Below are 23,206 nucleotides of genomic sequence, written 5' to 3' on the forward strand. Positions count from 1 at the left end.
TTTCTGCACATTCTCACAGACAATAGCTTCTCATTAGTCTGTATTTTCTACTAGCTCTCAGGGACTTCAGTTTCCCATTAACAAAGGCTTCACAGGTGCTCTTCTGGGGTCTTCTGAGGTCTCATGAAAGCACTCTGTTGTTTTCAGCTAGCTTCCCACTGAGTGTTCTTGAAGCAGTACTTCTACACTCCCACGCAGACAATCATCCAAGGTACAGTGGCTTTCAGAGACTCTCACACAGTGGGAATGGGTTTGGTGGTATCCAGTGCTGTTCAAGTACACAGTAGTGGGTGGTGACCGTGATGAGCTGATCATGACGCCGTCCCCTTGCCCATCCTCCCTACAGGACTGCAAGATGCGCGTGGTGGTCATCGGAGCTGGGGTCATCGGGCTGTCCACAGCCCTCTGCATCCACAAGCACTACCACTCAGTCCATCAACCACTGGACATAAGGATCTACGCAGATCGCTTCACTCCATTCACCACCACAGATGTGGCCGCCGGCCTCTGGCAGCCCTATGTCTCCAATCCCAGCAACCCACAGGAGGCGTGAGTCAGGGTCCCCGAGAGTGGCTGGGCGGCGGAGCTCAGTGTGCAGAGCGGGCTCAGATCTGGCCTGACGTGAAACCTTCAAGAGCGGGGCGTGAGGCGTCCTCTTGCCCTTCCTGCTCTCACAAGCTTTGCCTTGGGCAGGTGGAGCCTTACCACTTCTCTACTGCTCGTTTTAGGGGGAAATAGCTGAGTTTTCCTTCGCTGATAGGTTTCTGTCTGTCTTAACACAACTTCTGGCTTTTCCAAATTTTACACACACACACACACACACTGTTGTCTGCTGTCAAGCTGGAACTGACTCATAGCTGACCCTCTAGCATGTTTTCAGAGGCAGTAAATGAATTGTGTCACAGGAGGAGAATGCCCATTCCTCTGCGGAGCAGCTGGTGGATTCGAACCACGTGCCTTTGGGTTTGCAGTGCAGCTTTTTACCACTAGGCCAACAGGGCTCCCTATATCACATACACATGTTACAGAGACACATTAAAAATCCAGATCCACTGCCGTCAACTACCTTTCAACTCATAGCGACTGTTCAGTGGGTGTCTAAGGCTTGAGAGGGGACTGCTCATCGTTCTCCAGTGAAGCAGAGGGGGATAGATTCAGCTAGCAGTATAACATGTAACACAGTACACCGCCAGAGCTCCTTTTTTATTTATACATCTATAAATATATTTATATATATTGCTGTTGTGTGCCACGGAGTCGGAACCAACCCATAGCTGACCCTCCTGTGGGTTTTCAGAGGCAGTTAATCACACGGGAGGAGATTGCCCATCCTTTGCCCACAGAGCAGCTGGTGGATTCAAACTGAATTCCATTGGGATTTCAGCTCAGCTTCTTACCACTCGGCAACCAGGGCACCCTTGTATGTATGTTGTTGTTGTTGTTGTTGATTGCCGTCGAGTCGTGCATGACTCATTAGTGACCGTATGAACAAAAGGCCTGAAGCCCCTCTACAACTATTGTCATTTATCAAAATTCGTAGCATTTCCAGAGTCATGTTGTTTAGAAAAGTGGATGCCACTCCTGCTTCCAGATGTATGTGTATAGCTATGTATATATACAAAAATAGTAGAATGAAATACTAATTTGTTGTTGTTTTTGTTGAGCCGCCTGTAACTCATAGCAACCAATGTACAACAGCTCTGAAGCCTGCCCTGTCCTGAGTCAGTCTCACTGACTTCGACACACCCACCCCACTGTCCTAGTTATTCTATCAATCCATCTCATCCAGGGTCTTCCTCTCCTGTGCTGTCTCTCCGTCCTTCTGACTACGATGACCTTCTCCAAGAATCATTTCTTCCTGGTCACATGCCCCAGGTATGTGAGACAAAGCTTCAAAATCCTATAAATTGATATTTATATATAAATAGATACAATACTAATTTATGTATTCATATAAAGGAGTGCTGGTAGACTAGCAGTAAGGAGCTGGATTGCCAGTTCAGGGTACCTAGTTCAAGTCCACTCTGTGGGACAGTTGCCTCCTGTGCAATTTACAGCTTCTGAAAACTTGCTGAAGGGTCAGCTAAGGGCCAGTTCTGACTCAATGCCACACAACAACCACAATGTGTACACCTATACACATTCCTACAAGTACACATATACACGCATTCATATATCCAAGCTTGTGGAGGAAGGTGGAAGCCCTGTAGACAACTGAGCCTTTTCTGGTGAGAATGTGACAGATTTCTGGGCTTTGGGATGTCAGCACCAGCCTGGCCACAGCCTCTTGCCAGCTGATCCGTCCAGCTGGGTCTATTAGGTGATGGAGGTCTGGGGTGTACCTTCCAGGGAATGGAGCCTGCAGACCTTCGACTATCTCCTGGGCCACATGCATTCTCCCAACGCGAAGAAGATGGGCCTGGCCTTGATCTCAGGCTACAACCTCTTCCATGAAGCAGTCCCGGTAAGTGAGGGGTCTGTGGCTGTGAGAGGAGCTCCAGGCTGGGGACAAAGCCTTGCACATAGATAGGAACCCCCACCACAGGGTCAGATGTGGGGAGAATCCAGAGCCTTGTTACAAGACTCTTAGGCTCTAGATAGGTTCACGGTACATTCTAATCTTGCTTTTCAAATAATTTTGGTTCTAAGGGTCTGTATTATGGCGGCGAACATCAAGGGTCTGATGCGCAGGGGGAGCCGCCCTTCGCGCAGACGTAAAGCACGTTCTGCAGTGACAGCTGTGAACTGCTTCAGCCCAAAGGTTTTATGAGCCTCTGGAGATCATAGGACTTTTTATGAAAATGGAGTGAAATACTAACACAGAAACTTCTAATGAGCTTTTTACATGCCAGGCCCTGTTCTGACCACTTTACAACTAGTGGCTTTTAGTGATAAGGCAGAGTTAAGAGTGGTGAGGAGCTGAGCTGTCAATCCAAAGGCACGTGGTTCCTGTCTGTTAGCTGCTCCCCAGCACAAAGAGGGGCCATCTCTGTGTGATTTACAGCCTCTGAAAACCCGCTGGAGGGCCAGCTATGAGTCAGTTCTGACTTAACCGACGGTACACAACTACAACAACGCCTTGAGGAGCTCTGGTGGCACAACAGATTAAATAAACTTTGAGCTGCTAATCAAAAGGTCGGTGGTTTGAATCCCCCAACTGCTCCGTGGGAGACAACCGTGGTAGCTGCTTCTGAAAAGACTGACAGCCTTGGAAGTCCCGGGAACTGTCCTGCTCTCTCCATGAGCTCCAAGGGGGTCAGAATCGACTCAAAGGTAGTGGGTTGGGTTTGGTATTTTTGAGAAGTGCCTGGCTGGGTAAACTATTTAAGCACTCAACTACTAACTAAAAGCTCAGCGGTGTGAAGCCATCCAGAGGTGTCTCAGAAGAAAGGCATGGCAACCTGCTTGTGAAGGTCGTAACCTTAAAAGCTCTGTGAAGTCTGTGAAGTGCAGGTCTACCCCGCAGAGCGTAGGCTCGCTCGCCTGGAGTCAGACTCAAATTGGTGGCAACAGGTTAGGCTTCAGCAATGAAACCAGTGAAGAATCAGTCCTCAGACACTGGTCTCAGGACAAGTTTCAATTTTTTTTTGTGTGTGTGTGGGGGAAGTCGGAGACAGTACAGTTGGCACAGGATTTAGTCGCAAGAGACTCAACTGGCTCATAACAACAACAACAGATTTTTAATGAAAATTTACAGAAAGTTTGGGTTTTCACTCATTGATTGACTTTCTACTCCTAAAGTGGAAAAACTCCAAAGAGTTGTAATTACATCAATTATTGTTATGTGCTGTCCAGTCATGTGCAATTCATTGCAACCCTATGCACAGCAGCTCTGAAGCCTGCCTTGTCCTGAGCCAGTCTCACTGACTCTGACCCACCTAAATTCATCCAGGGTTTTCCTCTCCTGCCCTGTCCCTCCACCCTTCCAAGCATGATGCCCTTCTCCAAGGACTAGTCCTCTTGGCCACGTGCCCAAAGTATGTGAGACAGAGCTTCAAAATCCTAGCCTCCGAAGAGAAACTTGGTTTCACCTTCTCTGAGACAGACCTATTTGTTTTCTTGGAGGTCCATGATATGTTCAAGACTATTCTCCAGCACAATTCAAAGGCATCGATTCATCTATCATCCGCAGGTTTGAGGCTTACATCAATTAGATTCTTAAATATTTAACATACAAGATATGAAACAAGCATTTCAAATATATGTTTGTCTTTTAGAAGATAACAATAAAAGACATGTTGCATGTTTGTGTAAAGGATATATACATCTCATTTATATTTTCAAGGAATAACAACTAAATTTTCCAACAAAAACTTAATCAGAAGAATGGCATTGTTTATATTTACCACACCTCTTTTACATTTGGTTTGAGAGAAAATTGCATTCTCTTCACCACTTTTACCTTCAGTTTTTTGAAAGATACTACTCAGTCAAAAAGGACAAATACTGTATGAGACCATTATTGTAGAATGTGTATGAGGATCCAAGGGGGGGAAGGGAGGAACAGAGGGGTGAAAGTAGGTGGGGTGGGGTCAGAGGTGCTTAGTCATAGGGTCACACAATTTGATGGGTGAAGGGAGGGGTGAGTAAAGGAAATGTGAAATATCTGGTGTGAAAAACAACATATGCAAGTTTTTAAGGAAACCAGGATATAATAAAAATTTTATTCTTAAAAAAGATGCTCATTTAATTAAAAGACTAATTTTTTAAAAGAAAATAAGAATGGGTGGGACAAATGAATAACGTGCTTTAATTACTAATGAAAATTCTAGAAGTAATAAGAATGGGTGGGACGAATGAATAACGTGCTTTAGTTACTAATGAAAATTCTAGAAGTTCAAGTGCTCCCCAAGTGCTTCAAAGGAAAAGCCTGATGACCTATTTTTATTTGATAAAGTAAACCAAACCAAACCCACTTTCCCTGCTGCCAAGTGGATCCTGACTCACAATGACTCTCTGTCAGGTTTCCAAGACTAGGTCATTATGGGAAGAGATTGACCATTTTCTTCTCTTGGCACAGCCAGGGATTTGAACCATCAACCCTTTAGTTAGCAATGCAACATGTAATATGCTTCACATCCTGCCCCCCCCCCGAGCCTCTTCCATGAGGATGTTGTTTTGGTATTGTTGTGTACCATCGAGTCAGAACCTTCTGTGACCCTCAGCAAAAGCCCTGCAGTGGGTTTTCAGAGGCAGTAAATTGCACAGGAGGAGATTGTCCATCCTTCTCCAGGGCAACAGCTGGTGGACACAGAGAACTGCCAAAAGTATAAACTGGGTTTAGAAGAGGCTGTGGCACTAGGGACATCATAGTGAATGCAGAGGGATCTTAGGTGAAAGCAAAGAGCACCAGAGGAATGTCTATCTGTATTTCATTGACTATGCAAAGGCACTTGACTGTGTGGATCACAACAAATTGTGGCTAACTCTGAGAAGATGGGAATCCCAGAACAAATGATTGTGCTCATGAGAAACCTGTACTTAGACCAGGAAGCAGTCATCAGAATAGAACAAGAAACACTTCATGGATCAAAATCAGGAAAGGAGTGCGTCAGGGATGTGACCTGTCTCATGTTTTCGATCATTATGTGAAACAGATCATTCAGGGAGCTGAACTCTATGGGGAGGAATGTGGCATTAATGGACTGGAGGAAGACTCAACTGCAGCCTATATTATGCAGGTGATACAGTCTTACTTGCTGAAACTGAGGACGACCTGAAGCATTTGGTGCAGAAGGTCAAGGACTGAAGTTTTTAATATGGCTTAACATAAAGAAAACAAAGATTCTCACCACTGGGCCAATTGGCATTATCATGATAGATGGAAATGAGATTGAAATTGCCAACAATTTCAGCTTGCTTGTGTCCACACTCAACATTCTTGGCATCAGTAGTTAGAAATCCTGCTGTCAGGGACTGAGCAGAGTGCTAAAGAGCAACAGTGTCAGCCTAGAGACTAAGGTGCACCTGATCCAGGCCATGGTCTTTGCAATTACTTGGTATGCATCAGAAAGCTGGACTAAATATTACAGAAGAATTTATACCTTTGAGTTCTGGTTCTGGAGAAGAGCATGGTATATACTATGGAATGCTAGGAGAACAAACAGATTTATCCTGGAGAGAGTGAAACCAGGTTGCTCTTTGAAGGCAAGGATTTTGAAGCTCTTTCTGACATACTTTGGACATGTTGCTGGGAGGGACCAGTCTTTGGACAAAAGACATCATGCTTGGAAGAATGGAGGGACAGTGCAGGAGAGGAAGACCCCGGATGAGAGGGATTGACACAGTAACTGAGGTAATGGGGCTAAGTGTGTCAGAGTCAGTGAGATTGGCTCAGGACAGGGTAGCATTCAGAGGTATTGTGCATAGGGTTCCTATGAGTCGCAAGAAACTCAATGGAACATAACAACAGAGACAACCTTTGTGTTGGTTGTGCAATTCTTTGCTACTGAGCCACCAGAGAATACATTAAAACCTCAGTGGAGCTCAGTTTCATTCTGTCACACACAGGGTTGCTACAAATTGCAATCAATTCAACGACAGTTCTGTGTATGTGTGTGTTTAAGCGCTATTGTTGTCCTGTTTGACAGATAAGAAAACCGAAATGCAGAAAAACTGAGTAACTTATGGTTACATAGCTAGGAAGTGACAGCTGAGATGTGGGCATTTTCAGCGATGAGCCCAATACGCCCAGCAGGCTTGGAGGATGGACTCAGCTGCTTCGTGAGTCAGATCTTCTCCTTCTCCAGTCGACTCTCCATGTTCAGCAGGTGCCAGGTCCATGCAACTAAGGGTTTCCCCACATTGTCTCAGTTACGTTCACAGCATCACCTTCACCACAGTCGAGAAAACAGTGTGAGCGAAGCCAGTGGACCTGTTCAAGGTGATAGTGGTGATGCTGTGTCACATCTGCCCAGCTTGTGTGACCTGACACCCCTTGGTGACCCTCAATGTTGTCTCATTCTCCCCCATTTCTGACCTTCGCCCTATCACTTATCCTCCCTCCTACTCTTTATTTATCCTTATTTTAGTATAGTGGTTAAGACATAGGTTCTGGAGCCAAAGCATGTGAGTTCAAATCTCAGCTCATCATTGTGTGGCCATATTCAAATTCTTTACCCTCTATTTGTCAATCTGTAAAATGGCAATAGGAATACTGTCTACCTCAATGGATTATTGCAAGGAAGGAATGGATTTATATCAGTAAATACAACAATGCCTGACACACAGGAGCCGCTGTTAGTGATTTACACCAATCCCTGCTCCTTTCCTTCCTCTGCAGGATCCTTTCTGGAAGGATAAGGTTCTGGCGTTTCGGAAGCTGACTCCCCAGGAGTTGGACATGTTTCCAGACTACAGGTTAGGTTATTGTCATGAACGATGGGACTGAGACACCACAGTCCAGATGGACTTGTGTGGATGAAAGCAAAGGATAGAGACAAACCTTACAGTCCCATTCCAAGGCGCTTGGTACTTCCCGTTCCCTGCTGTTCTGTCTAGCTCCTGCAGAGAGAGATAGATCACCCAAGCTGGGTCTTGAACTGGAAGTGGGGTGAGATTGTTGTAGTTTCTTGAAGTGGCATTCAGTTGACTCATAACAAGTGCATGTGACAGAGCAGAATGACCACATAAGCATTTTCCTTGTTTTTTCTTTCTTTTTGCCCCCTCCCTCCGTTGTGTCCCATCAAATTGGATTCGACTGGCACAGAAGGAGATTTCCCCTCCTTCTCCAGTGGATTTGAACCGCGAATTGGAAATTCTTCGAAATTGCAGCGTAGCTTCTTACCTCTAGTCCATCAGAGCTCCTACACTTTAAGAGTTTTCTGTCTTTAGGAGTCACTGGGTGCATTCCAATCATCAGTTCTTTCAATTAGCAGCTAAGCACTTAAATGTTGGGCCAGCAGGGCTCCGAAAAGTGGGGAGAGGATATGAAATCTCGGAAGCTCAGCTCCCAAAGGTGTCTAAGTCTCTCAGTGATAATCACAAGATTAAAAAAAAATACATTAAACAAAAAAAAGACCTCATTGTTGTCAGAGCAGACACATAGAGGACCACCCATTGGGTTTCTGAGGCTGTAAATCACACGGGAGGAGATTGTCCACCTCCCCCTCAAAGAAGCTGCTGGTGGATTTGAACCTCCTGAGTGGAGAGGCCTCTGAGTCAGCAGCACAACTCCCTATGGGCTTGGCCACCAGTAGGCGCTGTTGAGTTAACTAGGACTCAAAGTGACACTATGAATAATAGTTCAGAAATGTGCCCTACCTGTGCCATCTTACCAACCCCTTGAGCCCATGATTACTGACACTGTATCAATCCATCCTATTGAGGGTCTTTATCTCTTTCTCGGATTCTCTACCTTTCCCAGAATGATATTTTCCCCCCAAGGACTAGTCCCAATAACTGCCATTCCCCCCCCCCCCCCCCCCCCTTGCTTCTATGGACAACCACTTTGTTTCTGACACCCAAGCCCTACAAGGTCCATCATATCATCTTGTTTTGTAAACGAGGTAACTGAGCTTGAGAGAGATCAGGTGACTTCTCAAGGCCACGCAGTCGGGTCTGTATGGCCCTAGACCTCTCTCCTCTTTTCTTGACAGCCACTCTTGTTCTTTCCTCACTTCACCCCATACCGGAATCCCCTACAAATATAGCTCACTCTTGACTGTGTATCTTAACGTCAAGGATGGTTTTGTTTGACATAATTCTTTCCTTGTCCTATCTGTAAAGTCCTCCACCCTCAACCTGGAACTGTCACTCAGGTCCCCTTTGGAATTCACACGAGACTACTTTAATCACCATCTGATAGCCTTCAAATATAGTTCAGGCTCTGACACTTTCTTCTCATTTCTTGCCTGCTGTGACTCTAGCTATGGCTGGTTCAACACAAGCCTGATTTTGGAAGGGAAGGACTACCTGGAGTGGCTGACTGAAAGGTGAGCTTTGGGCTTTTAGCTTGAACAAAGCATCTCTCAGGGGCCGTGATTACAGCAGAGGATTTGTCCAAGGGATGTTGTTGTTTTATCTGTTGGTGGTGGTGATGTTATGGGAGGTCAAGTTGGAACCAACTCAGCTGACCCTACAATAGGTTCTGATGGCCTAGTGGCAAGAAGCTGCACTGCAATCCTGAAGGCATGTAGTTTGAGGCCACTTGCTTTATCGGAGAAGGATGAACAACCTCTTTCCGTGTGATTAACTGTCTCTGAAAACCTGCTGGAGAGTCAGCTATGGGTTGGTTCTGACTTTATGGTACACAACAACAACAAATTGCATGACTGGAGATTGTCTTTCTCCTGCAGGGAGGCTGGTGAACTCAAGCCAGCTGTCCACAGCTTGAAGTACAACTCGTTACCACTAAGTCACCACTCACTTCCCTCATCACAGTGGAGTCAACACCGACTCATAGCTGACCTTCCAGCAGGTTATCAGAGGCAGTAAATTGCACAGGAGGAGACTGCCCATCTTTCTCCTGTGAAGCTGTTGGTGGATTCAAACCACTTGCCTTCGAGTTGCCAGTGCAACTCCTTACCACTAAGCCACCAGAACTCCCTATTCCAAGAGTTATCTCTCTGTATTGTAGCAATGAACAAGCAACTAGTGGACTCAAACCATCACCTGCCATTGGGTTGGCAGGACAACTCTACCATAGGGCCATCAGAGCTCCCTCTTTCAAGGGCTACTTCTGTGTAAGGCAACAGCAAAGCCTGAGGAAAAAAATCTTAGGCCAATGGAGCTCTCCTTGGTCCTGAACACCACGGTGCACAAAGACAAAGACCTGAATATCTGTCTCAGAGATCAGAATCACCTGGGCAGCTTTTCTTTCTTTCTTTTGTTTTAATTTTTGTGTGAGTGTACCGTCAAATCAGATCTGACTGGTACTCCTTTTCCCGGCAGAGCATCTGGTGGATTCGAACCGTGTGCCTCTGGGATTGTAGTTGCAGCTCCTTACCACTAGGCCGCCAGAGCTCCCCATGGGCAGCTTTTCATATGTGACATTGACAAGCTCACCAAAATCCCTTGTTGTTGTTGTTGTGTGCCTGCAACTCATAGCGACCCTAAACCCTGTGCTATCCGGTGCCAATCTTATTGTCTCTGACACACCTACCCCCATTACCCCAGTCACTGAATCAATGCATTTTATCAAGGGTTTTCCACTCTTGTGCTGTCCCTCCACCCTCCCAAGCATGGTGTCCCTCCCCAAGGACTGGTCTCTCATGGAAACAAGCACAAAGTATATGAGATGAAGCCTCAGAATCCTTGCCTCAAAGGAGCAGCCTGATTTCACCCTCTCTAGGATGAACCTGTTTGTTCTCTTAGCAGTCCATGGTGTACTCAATAATCTTCTCCAGCACCACAGCTCAAAGGCATCAATTATCCTTCTATCATTCCCAGCCAATGTCCAGCTCTCTGATGCATAACAAATAATTGCAAAGACCAGGACCTGTATCAGGCACACCTTAGCCTCTATACTGACATCGTTGCTCTTAATTGCTTTGTAGAGGTCTCTAACAGCAGACTATCCCAATGCAATTCATCTTTTAATTTCCTGGCTGCTGGTGCCAAGAGTCTTGATTGTGGAGCCAAGCAAACTAAAGCTGTTAACATAATAATTGAAGATAGACTCTTAAGTTTTCAGACATAATTTTATCATGTGCTAAACATAGGTTGCCTCCCTCCTTTTTGGGGCTGTGTTAAAAGTGAAGAGACCCAGGTTCAAGTTCCAGTCCCAACACTGTCTCACTAGATAACCTTGACCAAGCCCTTCTCCCTTGGGTTCTCCCTCATTTTCATCTTCTCAATGAAGAGCTTAGACCGTTATTTTAGGTCTTCATTCTCAGGGATGTTTTATAGAGCAAGATTCTCATGAGCAGGATTGACCACATGGTCGTTCAAGGAGTGTCCTGTTGGAAAATACCTACAGAAAGTTCTTTGGGAAATGCTCCCCTTATCACTCTCTCAGAGGGAAAAGGTTAGGGAAGGAAACTGGCGTGTCCTTTTGATGTGTCTTATCATTCCAGGTTAACTGAGAGGGGAGTGCAATTCTTCCTTCGGAAAGTGGAGTCTTTTGAGGAGGTGAGCTTAAGGGATGAAAGGAGATGAGTATAGGAGAGAGAAAATGGGAGGGCTCTACTTCTTTGGGGGGATCCCTTTGGGTCTTTCCTAAGCTCTAGGCTTTTTCTCAATTCTGGAAGAATTCTGCCTTGGTTCATACAGAGATCAAAGTGACAGTGAAATCTTGGTGACCAGCTGAGGCAAATTTATACCTGTGAGTTTAGAAGATGAAGTTGATTACTTCGTTCGAGGAGTAGCTGCACCTCTACCCCTATGTACCTGACACTTGCACCTTACTGCCACCTATGCTGATAATTCAGCACCCATCATGGCTAGTTTCAGTGGAGATTTCAGACTAAGACCAGGAAGAAAGGCCTGGCAACCTATTTCTGAAAATTAGTAAAAAAAAAAAAAGGAAACAAACATTTCTTTTTTTATTTTATGTTAGTTTATTTACAAAGTTTGTATACATCATTTTTCACACTAGATCTTTGCCATTTCCTTCACCCCCCCTCATCAAATTGTGCAACCCTATGATTACCCCCAACCCATCCTCACCTCTCTGTTCCCCCCTCTTCTCCCTTGGATCATCATAGTTGTTCTATAATAGTGGCCTTATACAATATTTGTAGTTATGGGACTGAGTTAGTTCACTTAGCATAATGCTCTCCAGTTCCTCCCAAATTAGGTAATGATTTACAAAAGTATTGCTCTTGTGTGCTGTGTAGTATTCCATCGTGTGAATTTACCATAATTTCTCAATCCATTCAATTGTGGTTGGACATTTGGGCTGTTTCCATGTTCTTGTGACGGTGAATAATGCTGCTATGAACACTGGTGTACAAATCTCTGTTTGTGCCTCAATTCTCATTCTCTCAGGGTATATTCCAAGCAGTGGGATAGCTGGGTCATATAGAATTTCTGTGTTCAGCTTTTTTGAGGAAATACCAAACCGTCTTCCAGAGTGGTTCTATTATTTTATAATCCCAAACTTTTGAACAGGCAATGCCTGTCTCACTTTAGGGCTGATACAGCTGGGGCTCAGGGAATGGAGGGGATTTTTCTGGGGTCTCATGGAGTATTTGGTGCAGATTTAGAGCCACAGTGGGGGAGAAGTCTTGAGGGAGGGGCGGCCTTCCCTCAGTCTTCATGCCTTTCTTCTGCCTGCCTTTTGCATTGCTGTTAGGTGGCGCGAGGGGGCGCTGACGTGATCATCAACTGCACAGGGGTGTGGTCAGGCGCGCTGCAGCCTGACCCCCTCTTGCAGCCAGGCCGGGGGCAGATCATTAAGGTGAGTTTTTGTTGATGGGAAGAGGGTGGCTTCATGTTTATGTCATCCCGAAAGATAGTAGCTGAGTCAGGAACACCCATTAGAGCTGGCTGTCTCTTCCCAGCAGGAGCTACATCTGACCCCACATTCCAGGCACTTACGTGTTGTCTAGGGAGCTCTGGTGACCTAGTAATAAGGAATTGTGCTGTCAGCCTTAAGGCCCACAGTTTGAATTTGCCATCTGCTGTGTGAGAGAAGGATGGGAACTCTCCTCCCAAGCCATTAACTGCCTCTGAAAACCCACCAGAGGGTCAGCTATGGATCAATCCTGACTTGATGGCACGCAATGACAACGTTTGCTTCCTACTGCCACCTATAAGCTTCCAGACCAAGACAATCGAAAGAAAGGCCTGGTGATCAACTTTTTTTGAAAATTAGCCAGTGTGAAAGCCTATAAACAGGCATGACCTGCCCCATTTTATAGCCCCTGTGCCTTCTGGGAATGTTATGTTATGATGTGCCATCCACTCAGAAGCAGTAAATTTCACGAGAGGAGATTAACCATCTTTTTACGACAGAATGGCTGGTGGATTTGAACCGAATGCCTTTGGGTTTGCAGAGCAACTCCTTACCAGATTTCTTAAATGAATAGCAAGTACCAACACAACAGCCCAAACTTCCTCCTTTATGGTTCTTCTTGATTGTAAAGCATGGGCATCTATGTTTGCGTGGGGTGGTAGCAAACATTATGCACTTTTATTGTATTGATTAATATATTCTTAGCATTAATATTGTTAATATTAACATTACTATATTGACAATATTATTAACAACCTGTTGTTGTTCATTGTCATTGAGTCAGAATCAATTCATAGTTGACCCTTCAGTGAGTTTACAGAGGCTTTAAATCACACGGAAGAAGAATGTTTATCTTTTACCTGCAGAGCAGCTGGGGATTTGAACTGCTAGCCTTTGGGTTGGCAGTAAAGCTCCTTACCACTCAACCACTGGAGCTCCTTCAACCCTTACTTGATGCAGAAGATCATGGAACTCAGCCTTCAGAATGGATTGCATCTAAATATCAAGAAAACAAAGATTCTTACCATTGGACCAATAGGCAGTGTTTTGATGGATGGAGAGATTGAAACTGTCAACAGCTTCATCTTGCTTGGATCCACAATTAACACCTTTGGTACCAGCAGTCAGAAGATAAAGAGACACATTGCACTGGGGAAATCTACAGTTAGGGACCTTTCCAAATTATTGAGGAGTCGTGTCAGTTTGAGGACTAAAGTGCGTCTGATGCAGGCTATAGTTTTTCCGATTACTAGCTATGCATCTGAGACCTGGACAATGAATAAGGATGACAGAAAAAAGAATTGATGCCTTTGAGCTGTGGTTCTGGAGAAAAGCACTGAACATCCCATGGACAGCCAAGAGAACAAACAGTCTTGGAGAGGGTACGTACAGAGTGCTCTTTGGAGGCAAGAATGATGAGACTTCAACTCATCTACTTCGGGCATGTTGCTGGAAGGGGCTATTCCTTGGAGAAGGACATGATGCTGGGAAAGGTGGAGGGTCGGCGATGGAGAGGAAGACCCTCAACTAGGTGGATTGACAGGGGGACTGCTGCAATGGGCTCTTGTGTGTCAGGAAGTGTGAGGATGGTGCAGGATAAAATAGGGTTCAGATCTTTTATTCATAGGGTCACTGAGTCGTGCTCAACTTAATGGCACCTAATGACAACAGAGGCCCAGAGGAGTTGACCAACTCACAAATTCACACAGAATGAGTAATGCCATTGGAACAAAACCCCAGGCAGTCTCATGTAAGAGCCTGTTTAACCGTTATTCCTCACAGCCTCCCACTGCATGTGTGAACATGTGTACGAGCACATGCCTGTTTGTGCATATGTGACAGCATAAGAGAATGTGCTTGGGCACTCCTTCGTGTTTGGGGCTGCACGTGTGTGCCTATACAGATTACATGTAAAGCATCCTTCTGTGCATTCATGGGGGTGTTTGGCTGTGTACACACATGAGTATCAATGGGCACACCCCTTCGTGACACAGGGGAAAGTGTATGTATGTGTCTACACACATGATGGGTCCTGTCTGTGGCTGTGCGGGGGAGAATGTGTTGTTTTGGGGGCAGAAGTGTTTCTCATTCAGAGTGGCCCTTGCTGCAAGCAGTCAGGTGGGGACTTGGGACAGAGGGGCCATTGGAGGGCTAATGAATGTACCCTTGGCAATTTTTTCAGAACATCCAATCATCACAGGGAGCAAGGGCAGGAGGAAGCCCTGATCGAGCTCCTCTGATGAGGTTTCTCTCTCCTCCATCAACAGGTTGATGCTCCCTGGATGAAGCATTTTGTCATCACTCATGATCCGGACAATGGCATCTACAAGTCCCCGTACATCATCCCAGGGTAAAAAGCTGACTGGCCCAGGGTAGACAAAGGGATGCCTTTTCATTTGTTTTTCCTCCAATGTATGTTGAAGGAGTTTGAGCCATTTGATCCCAAAGGAAGGCAGAACTGAGCTTTGGTCAGGGTCAAACTTGAATGTTCGAATGCTTTTGGATGTCGGTAGTAGGGATGTTGGACACAGGAGCTGCAATTGTTGATGGCAATGCCATTAGAGTTGATAGGAATATCAACAATGGGTGTGGCTGTGGGAATGGTGACCACGGTTGATGGTGGTGTTTTGATATGAATAGGGGAGGTGATGATGGTACTTAAAATGCTGATGGTTCCTGAGAGAATAAGCACTGGTCCTAGTGCCTTGGGACCAGTGTCATGGGAGACATCAAGGTCAATTGGTGTAAAATAGTCTACAAAAACAATGGTCTACATCCTATTGTGATAAGTTGTTGTTATATGTGCTATCAAATCCTGTGTGATTCATAATGACCCCGTACAACAGCTCTGAACCCCGCTCTATCCTGTGCCAATCTTATGTCTCTGACACACCTACCCCCATTACTCTAGTCACGGAATCAATGCGTCTCATCAAGGGTCTTCCTCTCTTGCATTGTCCCTCCACCTTCCCAATCATGATGTCCCTCTCCAAGGACTGATCTCTCTTTGTAACAAGTCCAAAGTATGTCAGATGAAGCCTTAGAATCCTCATGTCCGAGGAGCATTCTGGTTTTACGCTCTCTTGGATGAACCTGTTCTCCTAGCAGTCCATGGTATATTCAATACTCTTCTCCAGCACCACAGCTCAAAGGCACCAAGTAGATATTAGAATCTTAAAAATGTGTAAGTTTTTTTTAAAAGTGTGTGAACAGTCATCTAAGATGTAACTGTAGGTCTCTATCTATCTGAAACAAAGAAAAGGGATGAAAAGCAAAGATGTATTCACACAGTTAGCTCAATGGACTAATAATGGACCATAACAAACCTCAATTTCCTGAGACTCTGGACCAGAAGAATGAGCTGGTGCCTGGGTATCACAATAAAAGGAATCGCATGAAAAGATCCTAGAAAGAGTGGGGGAAATTGTGGAATGAAACTACAAAACATAATACAGGCTAGCCTTACTGGTTTAATAGACACTGGTGGAACCCTCAAGAATGTAATCCTTACTTCCTGATAATTTTCAATAAAGATACAAGGAAGCTGGAAAAAAAAAAGAATACAATTCTTTGTTATCCTCTAAAGCTGAAGCAAAATTCACCTTCCAGTCAAACAATAAATAGGGGCTTAAGGAGATTAAAAACACCAGGGAGGCATTCACCATTAGAAAAACTACTCATAGAAGGTCAAAAGAGCAGCATTTGCCAGAGGATGAATCCCTGAAGGCAGGAAGGGATAGGACAGAAGGATTGTAGGAAGGAAGTGGGGAAAGTATGACTACATTGTGCACATTGTAATGAAACAGTTCTGAAATGTGGTATTGTCATAAAACAAAGTGGGTGAATGGAAAAAGAATTTGCTTTGTGGACATCATTCAAATCACAATAAAAATGAAAAGGACCTCCCACCTTCAGAAAAGATGCTGGTGGTGTTGACAAGACGACAATATTGTTGTTGTTGTTGTTCTCAGGTGCCATTGAGTTGAGTATGACCCACAGCAACCCTATGAACAACAGATCTAAACTCTAACATCCTGTTCTATCCTCACAATCTCTGACACACTAAACCCATTTCAGCAGCCACTTTGTCAATCCATCTGGTTGAGGGTCTTCCTCTCTTTCACCAACCCTCCACCTTTCTAAGCGTGATATCTCTCTCTAAGGACTAGCTCCTCCTAGCAACATGCTTAGGGGGCTCTGGTGGCCTAGTCGTAAGGAGTTGCTCTGTTAACCCAGAGTTACATGATTCAAATCCATCAGCTGCTCTTCTCCTTTCATGGTGGGCAAAGATGAGCAGCCTTCCTCTGTACAATTAACTGCCTCTGGAAACCTGCTAGAGGACACAACAGTAACAACCTGCTCAAAGCCTGTGAGATGAAGCTTTATCAGCTTTGCCTCCAGGAAGCACTCTGGCTGTATCTTCTCTAACACACATCTATCTGTTTGGCATGGACGTGGGATAGTCAGTATTTTTCTCCAACATCACAACTCGAAGGCATCCATTCTTCTGTCATCCTTATTCATTGTCCAGCTCTTGGATGCATAGCAAGTGATTGAAAAGACGAAGGCCTGGATTGAGTGCACTTTAGTCCTCAAACTGACATCATTCCTCCTCAGTAGGGCTGGAGAGAGAGGAGTTGATGTTCAGGAAGGGACGATGATATGGATAAGGATTAGAGAGAGGTGATATTAGTGCTGGTGAACTGAGGTGGTTACTAGTGAGAAGCTCAATGCTGACGATGGTGATGATTGGAAGTGGAGGAGGGCGCGGGTGTTGAGGGACACAGCACTGTCAGTGACGGTGTTAATAATGTAGCAGCCACAAGAGGCTCAAAGGCAGTGGCAGTGTTGTGGTAGTGATGACACCATCAGTGGTGATGCCCATGTTGCCGTAGACATGATGATTAGGGTTAATGAAAATAATGTTATTGGTGGCAGTAAAAGTGATAGTGAAGATCACTTTGTTAGTTGTTGTTATGTGCTGTCGAGTCACTTGAAACTCATAGCAACACTGTGTACAATAGCCCTGAAACCTGCTCTCTCCTTAGCCAAACTTATTGTCTCTGATGCACCCACCTTCATTACCCCAGTCACTGTATCAACCCATCTTCCTCTCTTGTGCCATCCTTCCATCCTTCCAAGTATGATGTCCCTCTCCAAGGACTGCTCCCTCCTGGCAACATGTCCAAAATATGTCAGACAAAGCTTCAGAATCCTTGCCTCCAAGGAACAACCTGGTCTCACCCTCTCCAGGACGAACCTGTTTTCCTAGCAGTCCATGGTATACGCAATACTCTTCTCCAGCACCACAGCTCAAAGGCATCAATTCTCCTATTATCCCGGGTCATCATCCAGCTTTCTGACACATAGCAAGCAATTGTGAAGACTATGACCTTAGTGGAGGTGACAATATTAATGGCGATGATAATACTGGAACTGGAGGTGGTGGTTATTGTTGGTGAGGACTGTGGCAGTTGCGGGGGTGGTGGTGATGAGATTGCAGAGACAACAATGCTGATGGTCGTGGTTGTCTGCACAGCCATGGTGTTGAATGGATGAACATGATAATGAACCTTAATCTATCTCAAAGGCTTTGTTTCTCTTCACCATCACCCCTCACCTTTACATAGGCTTCAGAAAGTAACTCTTGGAGGCATCTTCCAGCTGGGGAACTGGAAAGAGACAAATGACATTCGGGACCACAGAACCATTTGGGAAGGCTGCTGCAGCCTGGATCCCTCTCTGAAGGTATGATGGGGAGGGGCTACCACTCTCTTGGACCAGGGTCCCCATATTTTGCTTGTAATCTTCCAAACTTGAGAAGGGGGAGATCCAGCTCCTTAGGTAATTGGGCACATTCATCCCAGCCCGGTGACTATAGAACATTCCAGAATCTGACTGTGTGTGGGAAAGTCCCTGCTATGGACTATGACATTTACCAGGCTGTGGCTGAGAGAGCTGTCTCATGAGGAAACATCCCAGAATTTCCTTTGTCTTCACAAGAAGATGTATTTATTAGAGAAACCTCAGTGTTCCTTCCTACCTGTTGGTGAGGATAACGGTCCTGGTGGTGCTGAGCGTGGGTGGGTGGAAGGGTGCCAGGATGGATGGTGATGAAGATATTTGAGAATGAGCACGAGGCTGGGGAGGTGACAGTGAGTAAGGATGCTATTACAGGTGATGGTTGATGGTGGTGGTGGTTAACGAAGGTGGAGCAGGTGATAGAGTTGGTGGAGAAAATAACTAATGACGAATGATGTTAGGAGCTGGTAAATGAGGGGATGGTGGTGATAGCTAATACAAGTGGCTGTGATGATGGTAAAGGTGTTACAAACACAAACTCCCTCCAACCTTCAAAGGACAGAATCAACAAAGGAAAAACTATCCAGAAAAAAAGCTGCTAACACTCTGCCCCCTCCCCTCCACCCAGGATGCAAAAATCGTTGGTGAATGGACCGGCCTCCGGCCAGTGCGCTCCCAGATTCGCCTGGAAAGAGAACAGCTTCACTTTGGACCTTCAAATACAGAGGTATGTTCAGCTGACAAGGAAAGCAATCTCCCTCACCTCCAGCGAGATAGCTCTGACCTCCGGCTGACCTGGAAGTGAGAGGAGTGATGGCTGATTGTCTGCTTAAATTGGGGAAAGTGAGTCCCAGCAATAGGAAAGACTATGCTCAAAGTCATAAGGCAAAGTCAAAGGGCAGGTCCGGCCTGTGGTTGAGTAGAAGGAAAATAGCTACTGATTCAGTCTTTAGCTTGTGCCAGACATATTGGCAAGTTTGGCAGCTCTTTGGGATAGAGTCTATCCTCCCCAGGCTTCTGGCAAGTAAGCTGGAGCTCAGGAAGGTGAAGCCACTTGTCTGAGTCCCACCACTGCTGGGGGGCAGGGCTGGGTACAGTTAGAGCCTTTCTCTCACTTCAGAGCTATTTCCTGGATGCTAATTTCATGGTGAACCAATAGGCTTTGGGGAAAGCACAGCCAGAGAGCTCCTTGGAGGCAACAATGACGAAGCTTCATTTTACATACTCTGGACAAATGCTTCGGAGGGGCTAGTCCTTGGAGGGGGGCATCATGCTTGGAAAGGTCTCCACCTGAAGACTCTCAATCAGATGGATCAGTACAGTGACTGCAGCAATGTCAGACGTGATGAGGATGGTGCTGGGTAGAACAGGGTTTAGACTTGTTCACAGGGTGCTTATGAGTCCTACTTGACTCGATGGCACTAACAACATCATCTCTCATGCATCTCTTTCATGAGGTAGGAAAATGGGCTTAATGAAAACATGGAAGGGACAGATTGAAAGACGTGGTGAATGGGTGTCTACCAGGAAAGCAATCCCACCTAATCCTCTCTCCCTGGGTCACTGCTCCTCCCAGGTACATTATTTCATATCGCATCGCATCGCATCGCATCGCATCGCACTGCACCGCACCACACCACACTGTATCTTAACATACCATACCATACCATACCATACCATATATCATATCATATTGGGTATGTGTGTATATGTGTCTATAAACATGTATGTATGTGTATATGCAAGAGTTGTGTGTATGCATGTAAGGACTTTCTGTGTATGCATATAAGCAGGTGTGTATGGGCGCATACATAGGATATGTCACACATGCGTATATAAAGCAGTATGTGCGTTTGCAGGAAGATGGGGTCAGTGGTACATCAAGTTCAGAAGGTAATGGAGAGTCACATATGAAGCTGAACTCCCCACTAATGGTACTAACCTTGAAGAAGGCCCCAAAAGTCTTACCTCTACCTCCCAAAAAGAATTAGCACATTAACTAGACCCGTGTATATGGTCTCCCTGCCTCTCCTTCCTCTCATAGTGGGCAAAAGAGTCAATCCACCGACATAGAGGGTTCATCACAGCATGATGGGAGGGAGGATGATGATTTGGGAAACTGGCAATAATGTGAAGGGGAAGTCTACGAACTGACTCTTCTTCCTGGGCTGAGTATGTGCCTTGTTGGTCTATTTCCAAAAAAAAGGAGAAGAATACAAATTTTTAAAAAAGAAAGAAACTTGGGGCAGGGGAGGAAAGAAAAGAGTCTAGGGTGTTATCCTTCAGCCCCCCGAAACAATGTCCTTCCTGCCCTTTTGAAGGCTCCCACTATCTTATCCTGCTATGCGTCAAAAAGCTGGACGACAGTAAAGGGTAACATAATAAGGATGGCAGAAGAAGAACTGATGCCTTTGGCTTGTGGTGCTAGAGAAGAGTTCTGAATATCCCATGGACTGTCAAAAGAACAATTAGATATGTCTTGGAGAAAGTGCAGCAGCCAGAAAGCTCCTTGGAGGAAAAGTTGGCAAAGTTTAGTTTTTGATACTTTGGACTTTAGGCTACATGAAGCTACTCACTGGAGGGGGTCTCATGCTTGGATGCCACATCCACCTCATCAAGTCCAGTCTCCCTAATGATCTGTCCCACATCTAGATTGAAAAGTTATGGAGAGAGGATGCATCCCCGAGGTAAATCTTCTGATTTTTAACTATGCCATTTCCATGCTCTGTTCTGACAACTGCTTCTTGGTCAAAGTATAGATTTTGCCTACGTACAATTAAGTGTCCTGGGATTCCCATTCTTCTCAGAGTCAACCACAAATTGTTGTGATCCACACAGTCAAATGTCTTTGCATAGCCAATGAAACACAGATAAACATTCCTCTGGTACTCTCTGCTTTCAGCTAAGATCCATCAGACATTGTCTAAAATGTAGTGTCACAGCTTCTTCTAAACCCTGGTTGCACATCTGGGAGTCCAATCATTTTTGGAAAATCTTCAGTAGGATCTTGCTTGGGTGTGATATTAGTGATACTGTTTATCAATTTCCATACTGTGTCGGATCACCTCTTTTTGGAATGGGATACAGAGGGATCTCTTCAAGTTAGTTGGCCAGGGAGTTGATCTCCAGCTTTCTTGGCACAACTTGGTAAGCGTGTTTAAGGCTGTATCTAATTGTTGAAACATGTCAATTGGTATTCTATCAAGTCCTGGGGTTTTGCCAATTTCTTCAGAGCAGCTTGAACCTCCTCTTTCATCACCATTGCCTCTTGATCATATGCTATTTCATTAAATTCTGTGTCAGTCAATTCTTTTTTGGTACAGTGACTCTGTGTACTCCTTCCATCTTCTTTTGATGCTTCCTGGATCATTCAACATTCTGTCCATAGAATCCTTCCTTAAGTACTGCAACTCAAGGCTTGAATTTGTTCTTCAGTTCTTTCAGCTTAAGAAATGCAGAGCCAGTCATCCCTTTTGATTTTCAAACTCCAGTTCTTTGTACATTTCATTATGTTTTGCTTTGTCTTCCCGTGCTGCCTTTGAAATCTTCTATTCCATTCCTTAACTTCTTGATTTCTTCCTTCTGCTTTGGCTTTTTGGTGCTCTCATGCAATATTCAGAGTCTCTTCTAACATCCAACTTGGTCTTTTCTTCTTCCTCTGTTTTTGCAATGACTTTTATGAGGCTGGGCTTTATGAAGTGGAATGTGGCATCAGGATTGGAGGAAGACTCATCAACAACCTGTGCTGTGCAGATGATGTGCTTGCTAGCTGAATCAAGGAGGACCTGAAGTATTTGCTGCAGAAGGTCAAGGACTATAATCTGCAATATGAATTGAATCATAACATCAAGAAAACAAAGATTATCACCCCTGGGTCAATTGCCAAAATCATGGTAGATGGAGAAGAGATTGAGATTGTTAATAGCTTCAGCTTGCTTGGCTTCACAATCAACACTCTTCGTATGAGTACCCAAGAAATAAAAAGATAAATTGCATTGGGAAAGTCTGTTGTCAGGGCCCTCTCTAGAGTACTGAGGAGCAACGATCTCAGTCTAGTGACTAGGGTATGCCTGATTCAAGTCATGGTCCTCACAATTACTTAGTATGCATCAGAGAGCTGGACAATGAATAAAGATGATAGAAGAATTAATGCCTTTGAGTTGTGGTGTCGTGGACTGCCAAGAGATCAAACAGATCTGTCCTGGAGAGGGTGAAATCGGACTGCTCCTTGGAGGCTAGGATTTTGATACTTTGGGCATGTGGGACTGGTCCTTGGAAAGGTGGAGGGACAGCACAGGAAAGGAAGATCCTGGATGAGATGGATTGACACAGTAACTGGAATAATAGGGGTACGTATGTCAGGGACAGTGAGATTGGCTCAGATAGAGCAGAATTCAGAGCTATTGTACACAGGGTCACTATGAGTCGCAAGTGACTCGACAGCACATAATACCAACAACATCTTTCTTGGATAAATGGGGGGGAGTCAGTGAAAGAGAAGAAGACCTTCAATAGGATGGGTTGACACAGTGACTTCAGTAATGGGCTTGAATGTTTCAGAGATGGTGATAATATCATAGAATAGGGCAGGGTTAAGGTTGGCTGTTTATAGTGTCACAATGAGTTTTACTTGACTTGATGGCACTTACCAACAGCTATCTTATCAGGCTGCTGAGAAGTTCAGGGTCATAGAAGCTTTGCCCAGAACCCCTCAGGAAGCATCCCTCAGCCCTTCTCCATTGTTCCTTGCTGACTCAGCCGCCTCCTCTCTTACCTCTTCCAGGTCATCCACAACTATGGTCATGGAGGCTATGGGCTCACCATTCACTGGGGCTGTGCCCTGGAGGCAACCAGGCTCTTTGGACAAGTCCTGGAAGAAAGAAAGTTGTCCAGGAAGCCACCATCTCACCTGTAATGACTGCAGGGACCCTGTACCACATAAAAGATCCTGTGTAATCTCCTGAACCAAGTAATTAAGTGCTTCTCTATAAAAGACTGCTTACCCTC

At 45.1% G+C, this 23,206-nt stretch overlaps 1 protein-coding gene across 1 annotated transcript; it reads left to right on the top strand.

Annotated features, from left to right (window-relative positions):
- Positions 1-355: 355 nt before the first annotated feature.
- Positions 356-23,114, top strand: DAO (D-amino-acid oxidase). Its single transcript, XM_006894827.1, has 10 exons — positions 356-549; positions 2,350-2,464; positions 7,283-7,359; positions 8,868-8,933; positions 11,016-11,070; positions 12,236-12,340; positions 14,665-14,747; positions 18,028-18,145; positions 18,828-18,926; positions 22,983-23,114. The coding sequence occupies exons 1-10, from the start codon at positions 356-358 to the stop codon at positions 23,112-23,114; spliced, it is 1,044 nt and encodes a 347-aa protein (XP_006894889.1).
- Positions 23,115-23,206: the final 92 nt, after the last annotated feature.

This window comes from Elephantulus edwardii, unplaced genomic scaffold, assembly GCF_000299155.1.
Source record: "Elephantulus edwardii isolate Elephantulus edwardi_28Jun2011 unplaced genomic scaffold, EleEdw1.0 scaffold00151, whole genome shotgun sequence".
Lineage (NCBI taxonomy): Eukaryota > Metazoa > Chordata > Mammalia > Macroscelidea > Macroscelididae > Elephantulus > Elephantulus edwardii.